The 14,997-nt window shown below is 46.5% G+C and overlaps 1 protein-coding gene across 2 annotated transcripts in view; it reads right to left on the reverse strand.

Moving 5' to 3' along the window:
* Positions 1 to 4,491: 4,491 nt before the first annotated feature.
* Ipmk (inositol polyphosphate multikinase) overlaps positions 4,492 to 14,997 on the reverse strand; it is a 34,601-nt gene continuing 24,095 nt past the window's right edge. For both annotated transcript variants that reach the window (XM_087596801.1, NM_134417.2), the window contains 2 exon segments: positions 13,078 to 13,159; positions 4,492 to 9,190 (listed from right to left, as the gene is read on the reverse strand). In XM_087596801.1, the coding sequence (XP_087452927.1) occupies positions 8,577 to 9,190; positions 13,078 to 13,159 (696 nt within the window). In that variant the 3' untranslated portion in view covers positions 4,492 to 8,576.

Here is a 14,997-nt window from a genome sequence, read left to right on the forward strand (position 1 = left end):
AATGCTTATAATTTTACCTTCTGTGGTGGTTTGAATATGCTTGACCCACGGCAGGTGGCACTATGAGGAGGTGTGGCCTTGTTGGAATAGGTGTGACCTTGTTGGAGGAGGGTGTCACTGTGTAGGCAAGCTTTGAGGTCTCCTGGTACTCGAGCTCCGCCCAGCGAGGAAGAGAGTCTTCCTGGCTGGCTTTGGAACAAGGTGTAGAATTCTCTGATCCTCTAGCTTCCTGTCTGCCTGTACCACTGCCGTGCTTCCTGCCACGATGATAATGGTCTGAACCTCTGAAACTTTAAACCAACCCCAATTAAATGTTCCCCATTATAACAGTTGCCTTGGCCATGGTTTCTCTTCATAACAATAAATCCCAAACTAAGATGCCATCCCTCATATAGATAGCAGAAGCAGAGAGAACGTGACAAGGAATTAACACGAAACTCTGAGTTAGAGGAAGGGAATCATGGGAAATAACAAGAAGCCTGTTGGAGCTCAAATACTACATTAGAGCCAAGCGGCTCTGACACCTAAACTGAGCCTGGTGGGTCAGAAAAGAAGTTCAACGGCCACTTTGAGAGACTCTCAACAGTTTCTCCTCACGGGGAAAACAGAATCGGCCGGAACTTGTCATCACTGAGGGACTCAGGAACAAGATGCCTACGATTACAAACTGCTAAGCTTAAAACCGAGGACTATGGGAAATGAGTAGAAATCTGGGTAGAAGACAAAAGAAAGGAGATTTTAAAGATATTTAAGGCAAGTGTCCAGGTTTATAATAACAGCTGCTCAAGAGAAACCTAGGACCTGTGTTGGTATCAGGAATTGCTTCCACCTCTAGCAGCGACACCGCCTGGTCACTGTTGCCATGGCAACGGCCAAACATTCCCAGCATTCCTTTAGCTTAGTTCCCACCTTCACCCGGAAGCAGTTATGAGAGCAATTCCTGATAGCGACAACCATGGGAAGAAGGCACGTCTGGCCTCGGCCAGGGTCTGTAAATGTAAATATTATTCACAAGATGGGATTGTCGTTTCTGAGGCTTACTGCTGAATAAGTTCACCCTTTCTAGTTCTTTCTGAACTCTGGCTGGCTGATTCAACTCAGCTGCTCTGGCTCAAATTCCTATTTAAGCTGTGTATACGTGTGCATGTGCATGTCTGTGTTTATGTGTCTCCATGGCAACCCTGGTCTACATTGCCCTGCACACGAACTACAACTGTTTCTTCCCAAAACAAATTATTGTTTTCATTTTTTGTTGACATTCCAGGGACGATGGGAGTTGTTGGGGATTGGTTCTAATGCTTTGACTTAATTGGGAATCTGCATGTCAAAACACTGATGGTCCTTGACCCCAATTGGTTTTTGATCAATCAATAAAGATGCCAACAGCCAGTGGTTGGGCAAATGGAGATGGGGCAAGACCTTCAGATTTGCAAGAACTAGGAACTAGGAAAAAGGAGCTAGAGAATGCCATGACTTGGGGGAGAAGGATGGGACGTAGGAGCTGCAGGAGAGGAAGCCAACCAGCCATGTGAGAATTTGGGTGATTGGCCGCTGGCCTCTTCCTTGATTGGGGTAGCAGGGGGAGGTTTAGGAGTGGCCAACCTTTGAGGCAGCCAAGGCATTTTAAAATTAACTGGCGTGTATGTGTGTGTGTGTGTTCCATTTGCGAATCGAGATAGATCCTGGGTGGGTAGGTAGAATCCAAGCTCAACACACTGGGAGTCAAAGCAGTGTAAATAAACTCAGTTCAACTCTCAAAACTGCAGAAGAAGAAAAAAAAAAACCTCTAAGGGACTTTGTCAGTTTTGTTAGCGTGTACTAACTGTTTGTGTGTGTGTGGGGGGGGGGGCTCAGGCATGGTATGCTCGTATGCAGGTATGTTTGCCCTTTCAGGGCTAGAGTGGAGAGCTGGATGTTTCTATAGCTCTCTGACGTATTGCCTTGACCCGGGATCTCTCACTGACCTGGAAGTTCATTGTTTTCAAGTAGGCATGGTGACAAGAGACATGATCTCTTAGACAAGAGACACTTGCCTAAGTCTTGTTTTGATCCATAGTACCATATACACACCTGGTTAAAACACACACACGCACACACACAACCAACAACAACATTATTACACTTTCGGCATCAAATGTGCAGAGTGTCAGAACCAAATTCCTAATACCGTGGTAATTTACAGCGAAAACATCTGCGCCATGTTTAAATGTCAAGGCGCTCCGTTTTATACAGAGCATGCTCCTGAACTGGCAAAGCTGTCATCATAGAGCGCATAGGCCAATAAACAAATAACAGAAAATGAGTCCATCCTCACAGGACGCCAAACATTAGAGCAGGAAGTAGAGCCCAGGTCTGGATGTACCTAACAGTCCTTCCTTTCCAACTGAGAAGAGCTGCTCTTGAGTCACGAGAGAGCTGTCTCCCCTCACATCGCTTGTGATTTTTTTTTCCGGTGGGGGCAGGTGTTGTTACCCTGGAGCCCTGGCTAGGCTCAAACTTGAGGCAGTCGCTCCTGCCTATTTCTCTTCCTAGTTTCCCTTTCCAGCTCCAGCTAGGTAGCCTACCTCGTACTACAATCTCCACAGCCAACGGCTTTTCTCAAGTTTTGTTGCCTCCAAGCGCAATCCCACAGCCGGCGGTACCGCAGATGCCCACGAAGATCAGCCTCAGGATTTCCTCTACCTCATTACTTGCATTCTCCGCTCACGTCTTCATTCAGTCTCCATACTTAGCTATGACACACGGACTGCAGCAATGACACTCTGCTATCTTAGGGACCTAGGCAGCCTATTTTAACCAGCTAAAACAGGATCTCAGAGTATTGCTGTGACAGGTGTGAGCACTGACTTGGTTCTGACGAGGAGGGGCTATGCCTCTACAAGCTGTCAGCACTGTTTCCCCTTATAGTCCCTGTGGAGCAGCTTGGTAGAACCCCGTGCTTTTCCTCAGCCCCAGAGCGCCCCAGAGAGTCTTGAGAAAGACTTACTGAACTGTTTTTAAAATCTCACAACCAGGTGGTTTGGGCACACACTTGGAAACCCAGCCCTGTGGAAGTGAAGACAGGAAGATCAGGAATTTGAGACCAGCCTTATCTATATAGAAAAGTTCAAGGCTAGCCTCATTTAAAAGCCAGGTGGGGGTAGGCAAAATAGCTTGATGGGCAACAGTGCTCACCGCAAAAGCCTCCCAGATCTCATCATTGAAGAAATTGACTCTCCAAAGTTGTCCTCCGATGTCCAAGTATATCATAGTATGCAGTTCGCATGCATTGTTTGGCTTCAGACCCCAAGACAAGGGACCCAGGTGCCTATTTTACACACCAAAGCAAACCTAGCCTGCAGGTTCTCCCAGCATCCCTCAGTCCTACCTGGCATACCCTGCCCCCAACCCTGAACTTTCCAGCCCAGGGGCTGGGCTGCCCTTCCACAGAGGCTCCTCCCTACATAATCCAGACATTTCGCTCTCTCTTTTTCTCTCCCTAACTCCTCCCCATGGTGACTCCCCTGGTCTTGGAGCCAAGGAACTCTCCCGAGAGCAGCTTCCCAATGAACCTGCCTCTGAAAGATCCTAGCCTGGCTTGAATTGGCTTATTGCACCGTCAGAGAAATAACCTGTCAGTATGGACTGCAGAGGTCCCCAGTTTAGTTCCCAGCACAGGATGCATCCACTCACCACTGCCTGTAACTCCAGCTCCAGTGGTCTCTGAGATGCCTCTGGCCTCCAAGGGCACTTACACTCCTGTGCACACAGCCACATGCATCATTCTTCTCAATTAAAAACTCAAGCAGATAAATATCTCTAATCCCTCTTACTTGGCCACCCAGCAGGAGACCAATCCGAAAAATCTAAAATTGCCTAAGTCCTTCCAAGTCAACTTTAAAAATCACAGCATTTTAAAGCTGGACTTGGTGGCTATATCCTTAATCCCAGGACTCTGAAAGGCAGAGGCAGGGAGATCACTATGAACTTGAGGCTAGCCTGGTCTACATAATGAGTCCATCCATCAAAACAAAGTCCACAACATTTTCACAACAGCACCAACTCCTTCACAATTTTAGTTTCTATGATGGAAAAAAATACCTGGATACAAACTGCTTCTTCTGCCTCTCATACAGTGTCCGAGCTCCCCCCTACTCCAACATCTTTGAATCCCTCCTGATCACACCGTGTTTATGCCACAGCACAGTTGTTGAGTCTCTTTTATTGCTGTTTATGATTTATTTTTTATTTTATGTGCCCTGGTGTTCTGCCTGCATGTATGTGTATGTAAGGGGTTCGATCTCTTGGGAGCAGAAGTTACAAGGGAGGAGTAGGGGGAATTGTCTTCTAAGGCAAAGCCTATGCGAGCGGCCATGGAGGTGCTGGGAAGAGAACTTGGGTCGTCTGGAAGAGGAGCTGGTGCTCTTAATTACTGAGCCATCTCTCTAGCCTGGGTGAGTGTCTTTCACATCATCCCCAATTTGTTTAGATGTGGTAATCAACGGAAGAAACTCCAATGCAAAACATTTTAATAAGTTGTTGAATGTACAGTTATTAGAATTATCTAAATATCGCTTATAAAAATCGGTATATCACATTAGATGATTCTAGAAACACAGTGATGAACCTTGCACTCCAAGAATATCCCATCAATAGTACAAATTACAAACACTGAGAAAAGAAAGCTAGAGACATTTACACCGAAGGACAGCATTACATTCATTCATCAAGTAAGGGGGGCTGGCACTGCCACCTGGATGTCACCTCGAACACAACTTGGGTGCAATTTCCCATCTTCCACCAGAGCCCAGAGCAAAGTGTCTGTGAACGCCTTCTCCCTATCCACAGGGGCCTGGAAACTTCACCCTAAACTTTTAAGCTTTTAAGTGGACACCAGGCCAAAGTTTAACCACACATTTTTGGGTTTTTTTTTTTTGTTTGTTTTTAACTTGACTCTCTTGATTTATTGGCACGAGTCATGGTGGCTTTTAATAGAAGCTATCAAAACAAGTGGGAAGACACAACAATATTGACAGCAAAGATACTTGAGTCCTCCTCAAGGTATCGGTTCTGGATGCGATAATAGAATTGTTCTGAAGTCAAGAAATACCTTCTCGTCCGCTGACAGACCCAAAAGCCCAGTGGTTTGAAAACTTGAGGTCTATAAATGTCTGCCCCAGGGAGGAGCAGCCAGTCACCTTGTGCTGCTTATTATTCTGAAAATGAAGGCTGAACGAACGTACCTTTAGGAGCATGTCTTAAGAGCGTTCTTTTTAAGGCCATTTCATGCTGTCTGTAACTGCCACCCAGTTCGAGAGTCTACTGGAGGCAACGGTTCTAAGCCTCTAACCTCAGCTCACGTTCTCTTGATCTCAGCCCCCAAATTACCTGCCTTGGCCATAGCTCAACCCTTAGCGTTTAATCCCCACCCGAACACTAGCTTTAACAGCTTCAAATACAGGTGTTCGTGTGTGTGTGTGTGTGTGTGTGTGTGTGTGTGTGTGTGTGTGTGTGTGTGTGTGTGTTTTAAAGATGGCCCTAAGGACCTCTCCACCTAGACAGGATGCTGGAAATGGTCAGTCCTGATTGGTTCACAACTGCCCAGGTCGGGTAGAGTGGCTGGAAATGTTTGATGAGATGCAGGCTCGAGTCTGAGAGAACTGAGGGGCCAGGCCCCTAGACGCCACCCTGAGCATAGCCAAACAGACCATTCTTAAAACAGGCTTGATGTTTCTGGGTATTGAACCATTTTAGGGGGCAGGACAAAGGGCAACGGAAGCTACGAATACACAAAAACCACGGGGAAGGGTCTGGGCGAGAAGGACAGCTGTGTAAAGGGCTGTTTCAACGAAGCATCAGACCTCAAGGGGGAGGAGCGGTGTTAACAGTCAGAGGCGGTCAGTTCACAGTTCAGCCCTTCCTCCAGCCTACACATTCCACATTCTAAGGTCAACAAAAAGATTGCAACGGAAATTATAGAAATTCATTTTCCCCCAAATGTTATAAATTCGATAGTTCATAGGCCTGACAGCAGGGGTATCGCTGTGGAGATCAGACAACTGGATTGCAGGATGTCGGCATTTAGGAATCCGTTCTCACTCAGCCAAGCAGCCCGCAGGACCACAGTAGCCATCTGTATGTAGTGTGGACAGGCAGAGTGCCCAGGCCCCCTCCAAACACGCAAAACAAAGCACCCCATACTAATTTAACACCACGGCCATCAAAGCCACTTACATACATTTTTCAAAACTCTCTTGAAAGACTATTTAAATATTTCACAATTATAATTTATGCAACTTCCATCCATATTAAAATAATTAATGTAAATACTTTATTATAAAACTATTTTACAATTTAAACTTTTATTTGAGAAACGTATTCACACCCACAATTTCTTTAAAAGTTCTTTCCATGACTGCATCCCATAAGGAACACACTAAAATCATGTTGGGGGGAGGAGTGGCGGCTAGCATTACCACTTCAAACCGCCTCATTTGCTTATTTCTTAAATATCTGTGTGTTCACATCTGCTTGGCTAGTGACACATGCCTCTTCACCCAAGTGGCAAATCTCAGTATCATTTAAAGACAGGGCAGACCTGAACGCCTGCCACAGGTTGCTTACATCACAAACGAGTTGATCATGTCAACAAAGAGCACAAAGTAACACAAAGAGGGCAGCAGTTAGTAAAATGTAAACAAGAAGAACTGAATGCTAATCCCTTCCCTGAGAACCAGGGATAAGAATCACTTCCTGTTTTATTCAGACAAAACCTAGTGGTCGGAGGGGCAGGATGCTGGCTTCTGAAATGTTTAAAACAGCGGTAGAGCAAAGACTTTCCTGAGCTGGTGTGCCCAGAGCTCGAGTTTCCGAATTCCTTGTATATAAGTTGATACCATCTCAAACTGCCTCTTAAGATTCAAAATAGTGTTCACCAGATGAGCCTGAGAGTTCCTGAATCACACCCAGGTAACAAGTCAATATTGTAAGAAAAAAAGGTAAAACTGAAAGGTTTCTAGTAATTATCACTTGAAACTCACTCCCACAAAATGGGAGAGAGAAGAAATGAGCTATAGTCAGTTCACACCTAGGCAGAGAATGTGAAGTTCTTGCCGAGAACGCCTGCAGCCTCCTGGAGAAAACCCCCCAGAAGGCACCTTACCCAGACCTACTCCGGTTAAAGACCCATTCCTTTTGGGCTCCCGTTTGAGCGTGGGCGTTTGCAAACTTTCAGGCGTTTGGCCTGAAAAAGTCCTTCCACGTTACAGAAAATGGCCCTTGGATTGAGCAGTTTGACTTGTAATTATCAAGAAAAAAAGAGGTTAAAGGGAGAAAAAAGGTCAGGCCATAACCCAAAGCTATAGTCCAGAAAGAACAGGCCGTTCAGTTTTACTTATCACATCGGCGGGTCAAGTGCAACCAAGCGCAGCTCGACAGCAAGAGCGAGCATTTGCAAATTTAATTTCAGGTCGGAAAATACTTTAACCAGAAACAGTCACTTTGAAAAAGGCAGTAGTGGTAAAATAAACATGACACTTAGAAATCTATTTTTTTTTTCAAGGAAAAGTTGCGCTCCGTTGCTCGGAGAGAAATTAACTAGGATCTCTCTGTTAGACTCCACGGAACTGAACCCTAAGCAGGATTCCTCTGGTGCACTGGGCACAGCGTTCCGTTGATGCTTAACCAAATTCTGAGAAATGTTTATGCTAATGCTTACAAAGTTAAAAAAAAAAAAAGAAAGAAAGAAAGAAAAAAAAAGAAAGGATTTTTTTTAAATGGAAAAGACTCTCAAAAATTAAAGAAAAAATAAAGTCTCCACCATCCACCTCCGATGCCTCAGACTGGTGATAAGTATTATGCTTCATGACAGCTTTTACAACACAGTAAATGGAGAATTTTCCATAAATGAAATTCTTTAAAACAAAAGAAAGAAAAGGTAATGTGTTTTTTTTTTACAAATAATCTCTCTTCTCTTGACCCTAGGGAGGAAAATTTGTGCTGTTAATTCCAAGACTGTTGCCGGCCATCTGACCCACTCCCCTTCCCATGATGCTCGGCACTGAGCACTGAAGGGGCTGGGGGAGCCCTGCTGGTGGAGCGCACCCACTTAAGCACCTTTCTTTCATACACTGCGCGCTCTGCCTTTAATATAGAACCCACAGAGCCTTTCTGTGTAAAATGGTCTCCAGTTTTAGGGACGCTTTCTAGATCTTAGGACGGCCCGATAAGGTCATAGTTTAGAGTCAGCTCACCGGCAAGGTTGGGAGGACAGAGATTTCATGGTGACTGGCTACAGAAAGCTACATGACCTCTAGATGACTGCGTAATGATTTGCAAGTGTTACAGCTGTTTGCTCCGTGTCCCACACATTCCCTGCACGACATTCCTGTTTCTTTATTCTTCATAGTTTTCTAATGAACAAATTAGTATTCCTGAGTAAGAATATAAAAAAGTTAACCATCTACCAAAAGTATAAAGACAAATAAAACACTGACTCACAATACAAATTTTTACAGAGCAGTACAAGGTGCACGGCTAACGCCTGCAGCTAGCTCTCCGTGGTGATTGGCCCGCTCCTTCACAGACTGCAGCAAGACTCAACTGTCCAAGATACTCCGAAGCACGGCAATTAGATGCTTCAGACCGTAAACATACCCCTCATCTACTGTGTTGCTAGGGAACACGTGAGCAAAGTCTATCATCCGCACTTCCGCTTCCGCGATCTCCTGCCGGCCCGCCGGAAGGTGGTAGAACACCTTTTCCAGTTGGGAAAGCACGTTTCCGTTTAAGTGTTCCTGGGACATGCTTTTCCACCCGTTGTCTTGCTCCAGAGTTTCAACTTTGAGGGAAGTCTGACTCTGGTGCTTTTTTGCATACAGCTTTCTGTGCCTCGAGTACGCCTTAGATAAGCTTTTGCCCACTGACGTGCCGTTGGCCGGGGAGCTGAACAGGTGGAAGTTGTTATTGCACTCTAGTACATCCGCGTCCGACAGGGCTCCTTTGGAGAGAAACCTCCCCGCCAAAGTTCTATCGTTTGATTTTGTGGTAGCTGGCTGAGATGAACCTTCATAAACAAACAGTAAAGAGCTTGCATAAAAGTTAAGCTGCTTCTGATTTTCAAACCACTGGAGAATCTTCTCGACCTTCTGAATACTGGCTGCCACCGCGTCTTTCCTTAAACAGAAGCCGTTGTGGAAAAACTTGGAGACACCTGGAACGAAATACATCAGAGTCAGGGTTAAACTGTGCAACCCTGGCACTTGTAGAGTGAGCTCCAGCACCTGGAACGAAATACATCAGAGTCAGGGTTAAACTGTGCAACCCTGGCACTTGTAGAGTGAGCTCCAGCGCGTAAAATTCTTCCCGTGGGCCGGGTGATGGTGGTTCATGCCGTTAATCCCAGCTTTCGGGAGGCAGAGGCAGGTGGATCTGAGTGTGAGATCAGCCTGGTCTACAGTGAGTTCCAGGACAGTCAGGGCTACATTCAGAAACCCTGCCTCAAAAAACCAAACCACCACCACCACCACCACGACGACAATAATAATAATAATAATAATAATAATAATAATAATAATAATAATAATAATAATAATAATAATATAATGTGACCAACAACTACACCTTAATATCTAATCACACCTGGGATGTACAGCTTAGGCAACTTGCCTTTTGTAACTTGTTCCCACTACAAGAGACACAAGAAATAGTCAATCAACAGGAAATGGAAGTCAAAACCGCTTTGAGATTTCCTGTTACACCGCTCAGGATGGCCGAGATCAATGAAACAAGGGACAGCCCATGCTGGAGAGGATGAGGAGTGAGGGCAGCTCTCCTCCATGGCTGGTGGGAGTGCAAGCTTGCACAGCCACTGTAGACATCAGTGAGGTGGGGAAGAGATCTACCTTAAGAGCCAGCTAGACCACTTATGGGCGTCTACCCAAAGGACGCTTCGGCCTATTACAGAGACGCTGGCTCAGCCACGTTCTCTGCTCTGCTCATAATAGGTAGGGAACAACCTAAGATGTGTCAGCAGATGGATGAATAAGGAAGTAGGGCACACTTACAAAATGGAGTATTACTCAGCTGCCTATGGGGTGCATTCATTTACATGTGAGTGTCAGGCTGCAGCTCATATAACCACAGGGGTCAAGGCCACCAGGAGGGACCAGAGGGAAGGGTTGATCACCCCAGGGAGGAGAAACATGACTGTTATTGGGGAGGCGGGGGTGATGAGAGTGGCCTGCATAGGCTCACAGATCTGAATGCTTGGTGACCAGGGAGTGGCACTAATTAAAAGGATGAGGGGTGTGACCTTGCTGGACTAGGTATGGCCTTGTTAGAGAAAGGGTGCCACTGGGGGTTTCAGGAGCACAGTGGCTCTCTCGTCACGCTGCCCTCAGACCAGGTAGAACTCTCAGCTACCATGCCTGCCTGTATACGGCCATGCTCCCCACCATGAGGTTAATGGACTTAAACCTCCGACAAGGTTAGCAAGCCCCAAGAAAGCACTCTCCTTTAGAAGAGTGACCGTGGTCATGGCACCTCTTCACAGCAATAGATCACTGACTGAGACAGGGAGAGGCCATTTGAGAGGTCGTCTGGGGACAGACAGTAGAAGCATTCTAAAATATATAGTTATTATGAAGGTGATCTAAATGAAATTGCCAAACGACTGGGAGACAGAGCCTCAACTGGACATCTCTCATCACCAAATGAGGCAGGCCTCCAGTTGAAGAAACAGGCCGCATCTAATTGAGTTGTTGGCCACGGGAACTCCGAAGCCATTCAGGCTGTCACCAAGCCTGTGAGCTGCTGTGCACAGCGGACGTAAGGCCGTGTTGCTGAAACACCCACACGACTTGTTGACCATGAGGTCAAGCTGGTCCTAAGCCGTCACCCTTAATGACTAATGCTTATGGGACTGGAAGGCTCTCTGCACACTACCAAAGGAGAAAGGTAACACAGACCCAGCTGTGAACCCTCAACGGTGGGACTAACCAACCACTATCTGATTTGAGCTGAGGCTCACCCTGAGATGGAACCCATCCTCAATACACTCAGGTGGCCAAGAACCAGAAACCAGATGGGCCAGGACCTAGGGGAAACCAACTACTACTGATTGGAGTGGTGGAATGATACGTAATGACACGGTGCCCTACTCAGGCATGGGTGCAAAGGACTCTGTTGCCCAGCAGGATGGCCAACACAAAACAGACTCAGTGGCACTTCTGGAGGCTCTGTTCTCGCAATGCCGGTACCTGCTTACTGGTCCTTTGCATACATCATGGCTTCTGCTTTTGTGTTTCTATGGGACTTCTGTGGAAGTAAATGCAGTGGTTGGTTGTTTTGTCCCATTCTGGTTTCTGTCTTTTCTTTTTAAGATTGTTAAAAAAAATTTATATGGGCACACTGTCACTGTCACTAAAAACACCAGAAGAGGGCGACAGATCCCATTACAGATGGTTGTGAGCCACCATGTGGGTGCTGGGAGTTGAACTCAGGACCTCTGGAAGAGCAGTTGGTGCTCTTAACCACTGAGCCATCTCTCCAGCCCCGGTTATTTGTATTTTGAGACAGGGTTTCCCTGTGCAGCCTTGGCTGTCCTGGAACTCCTTCTGTAGACCAGGCTGGCCTTGAACTCACTGAAATGCGCCTGCTGGGGATTACACACACACACACTCACACACTCACACTCACACACTTTCACACACACACTCTCTCACATACGTGGGTGGGTGTGGGTGTGTGTGTGTGTGTGTGTGTGTGTGTGTGTGTGTGTGTGTGTCTGAATAGATGATATTTGTATCCCAATGAGAGAAGGAAAGAAAAGGTGTGGATTTGGGTGGGTGGGATCAGATCGGAATTGGGGGAAGAGGTATGTATAATCAGAATATATTGTATTTTTTTAATCTATTTTCAATTTAAAAAAAAAAAAAAGAAGAAAGGAGAATAAAGAAGTTAAATCAGCCCAGGAAATTACAGCCCAGGAAAAGAAATCTCTGCTTTTTAATGGTCAAACTAAGTAGTAGCTTGCTTTGATCAAGTGTGTCAAGACAGGAACTAGGCTAGGAGCTACAAGATGTGTTTTCTGTGTGGAACACCAATGCCGTCCTGAGGACTCGACAGGCCGACATTTCACAGAACTGAACATAACCTCCTGTGAGATTCTTCTTTTTTTTTTTTTTTCGGAGCTGGGGACTGAACCCAGGGCCTTGCTCTACCACTGAGCTAAATCCCCAACCCCAAGATTATTCTGAAAAGACAGAATGCCCTGTTGTAATGTCTGGGTCACCAGAGTTTTACCAAACCACACCTGTTAATGGGATTAAGCAAATTACTGCCTGCCTGTTCATCAGTAACTTCAGACGCCTGGAGATCACCCAACCACACAGAGGCAGCTTTAAAAAGGCAATCCACACAAAACACCACCTTCAAGCCTCTTGTGTAATGAGCAATTTAAATAAAATTTACACTTAATACACTTTATTAACTTATTAATCCCACCTGTGCTGGGGTTTCAGGCGTGTGCCACCAGGCCAGCAGAGTGTGAGGTTAAAGCTTTGGCACCGAGCTGGGCAATGGTGTCTAGCTTTTTGTACTTGAAAAAGTGCACACTGCTCCAGGATAACCCTGAGGTAGCTCCCTGCAACCCCATGTTGAATTCAGGGATGAGGCAGTTGGAGGATGTAGAAAGGCAGGAGGCCTGAAGGGCCTGGGCCTCCCTGCTTCCTGGTCACCCAGGAACAGAAGAGATTTGCTCCCCATGTCTGCTCCCTTGTTGTGCCCAAAGCAAAGGAGCTGCCAGATACACACAGAGACTGAACCAAAATAAAGGCTGCTTCATGGTGGGCTGTCTTAGATTTTATCACGGCAGTAGGAAGCAAGCGGGCCAGCAGCCATATTATAAAACACTAGTGAGGGTGTAGACGGTGTGGGCACTTGGGTATGTCAGGGTCCGGGGTTAATGGTAAACACTCCTCTCTCTCTCTACATCTCTAATTTAAAAGGTTATGCATTGCCTCCTTATTCCACAGGAGAACTAAAGATGGTGAGCGCCATCTTGCTGACGGCAGCAGCCAGCCCCACTCCGGTGCTCACCCTCCTTCAGAGTCTCTTTCGTCAGGCCTCTTCCATAGTGCTGGTTTTGTGTCTCGTAGCTGTCAGAGTGAAGATGATAAACCTGTCAAAATAAAAGAATGGCGAATGAACATCCAAGCAGTAATATAGGGTGCCCAGCCACGCAGTGTGGTTTCACCGCTAATTACAAGATCCACAGACAGATGTGAGGAGGATCAGGCACGGGAACTTGGGCTGAAAAAGCACCTAACGTTCAGATGAGCACGTCTGAAAAGCTATTAGGAGTCACAAAGGTTTTTAGTATGATAGAACTGTCTATCTCAGTCCCTCAAGATTAACCCTAAATTTACACAGCCTAGAGAAGACACATGCCTCACTCAACACCTGGGGGATAGAAGCGGATCAGGAGTTCAAGGCCATCCTTGGCTACATGGCAAGTTCAAAGCAACAGATTATACAAAAGTCTGCCACAGAAAGGGAAGTTAGAGGGGAGAGGATCGGGGGTGGGGGAAAATGGCACAGCGATACTTTCCCGGCATGCACCCGCCCTCGGCACCAATAAAAGCAGGTGTGGCTGCACACACCTGCAATACCAGCACCAGGTCTGAGTCAGAGGCCTGCGGATCACAAGTTCAAGGTGAGCTCACCTACAAAGCGAGGACACCGGCTGGGCTGCATGAAATGCTGTCTCCAAACAGCAAAAGCAAAAGCTTCCACAAAGAGTGTTTTTGCTACAATGTCCTTTGTTTTTATTGCCATCTAAAAATTATTCTATAGTCCCCCTGAGAGGCAGAGGCAGGTAGATCTCTGCGTTATTTCAAGGCCAGCCTGGTCTAGAGTAAGTTTCAGGATAGTCAGGGCTACACAAAGAAACACTATCTTGAAAAACCAAAATGATGGATGGATAGATGGATGGATGGATGGATGGATGGATGGATGGATTGACGGGCGGACAGACAGACAAGAGTAACAAATGGAAACAGATGAGAAAAGAAACGATGAGCTGTAGACACGATTCAGCCTTCTGAGCTTATACTGAAGCCCAGGTCGGATGGCTCACACCTTTGACCCCAGCACTCAGGAGGCAGAGGCAGGAAGAGCTCTGTGCGTTCACAGCCAGCCTGATAATGAGCTCCAGTCAGGGCTATGTACGAAGACACCGTCTGAGGGAAGGAGGGGAGCCGACACTGCTCTTGCAGAGGACCGTGCTCAATTCCCAGCACCCAGGTTGTGTGGTTCACACCCACCTGTAACTTTACCTCCAGGATCCAGGGCCAGGCTCTTGCACTCATGTCTCTCTCTCTCTCTCTCTCTCTCTCACACACACACACACACACACACACACACACACACACACACACACGCCCACACACACGATATATATTCAAAGGTCACATTAGAATCCTTAGGACCTGACCAATGAAGTGCCATACAGCTTCTGTCCTGAGGAAATCCAGTATGAACAGAGAAGCTGTGAACACGTGTAGAGCTAGTATTATCAATTATCCTGTTATGCTACCGCCCCAATAATTTATGTTCCCGAATGAGACACGCAGCCTTTTCTTTTTTTTTTTTTTCTTTTTTTTTTTTTTTTTTTTTTTTTCGGAGCTGGGGACCGAACCCAGGGCCTTGTGCTTCCTAGGTAAGCACTCTACCACTGAGCTAAATCCCCAGCCCCAGACACGCAGCCTTTATACTTTACTCTGCCTTATTCAGCACAACAGCTGGGCCACTGCCTGACCTCCGTGAGGTTAACCCCCGATTATTACTTACTAATTCTACGTTCTACCTTGGCCGCTCAGGACCCTCTGGGCCGCGCTCTCCCGGCTCCTTCACATGGCGGCCTTGCCTCTCTGTCCTGCACTCTCTCAGACATGGCATCTCTCCCCTCCTCCACATTCTCCTGGCTGTCAGATCTCCCATTCCTCTCTCCTCCTGACC

The sequence above is a fragment of the Rattus norvegicus genome, chromosome 20 (assembly GCF_021556685.1).
Source record: "Rattus norvegicus strain SHRSP/BbbUtx chromosome 20, alternate assembly SHRSP_T2T, whole genome shotgun sequence".
In the NCBI taxonomy this organism is placed as follows: domain Eukaryota; kingdom Metazoa; phylum Chordata; class Mammalia; order Rodentia; family Muridae; genus Rattus; species Rattus norvegicus.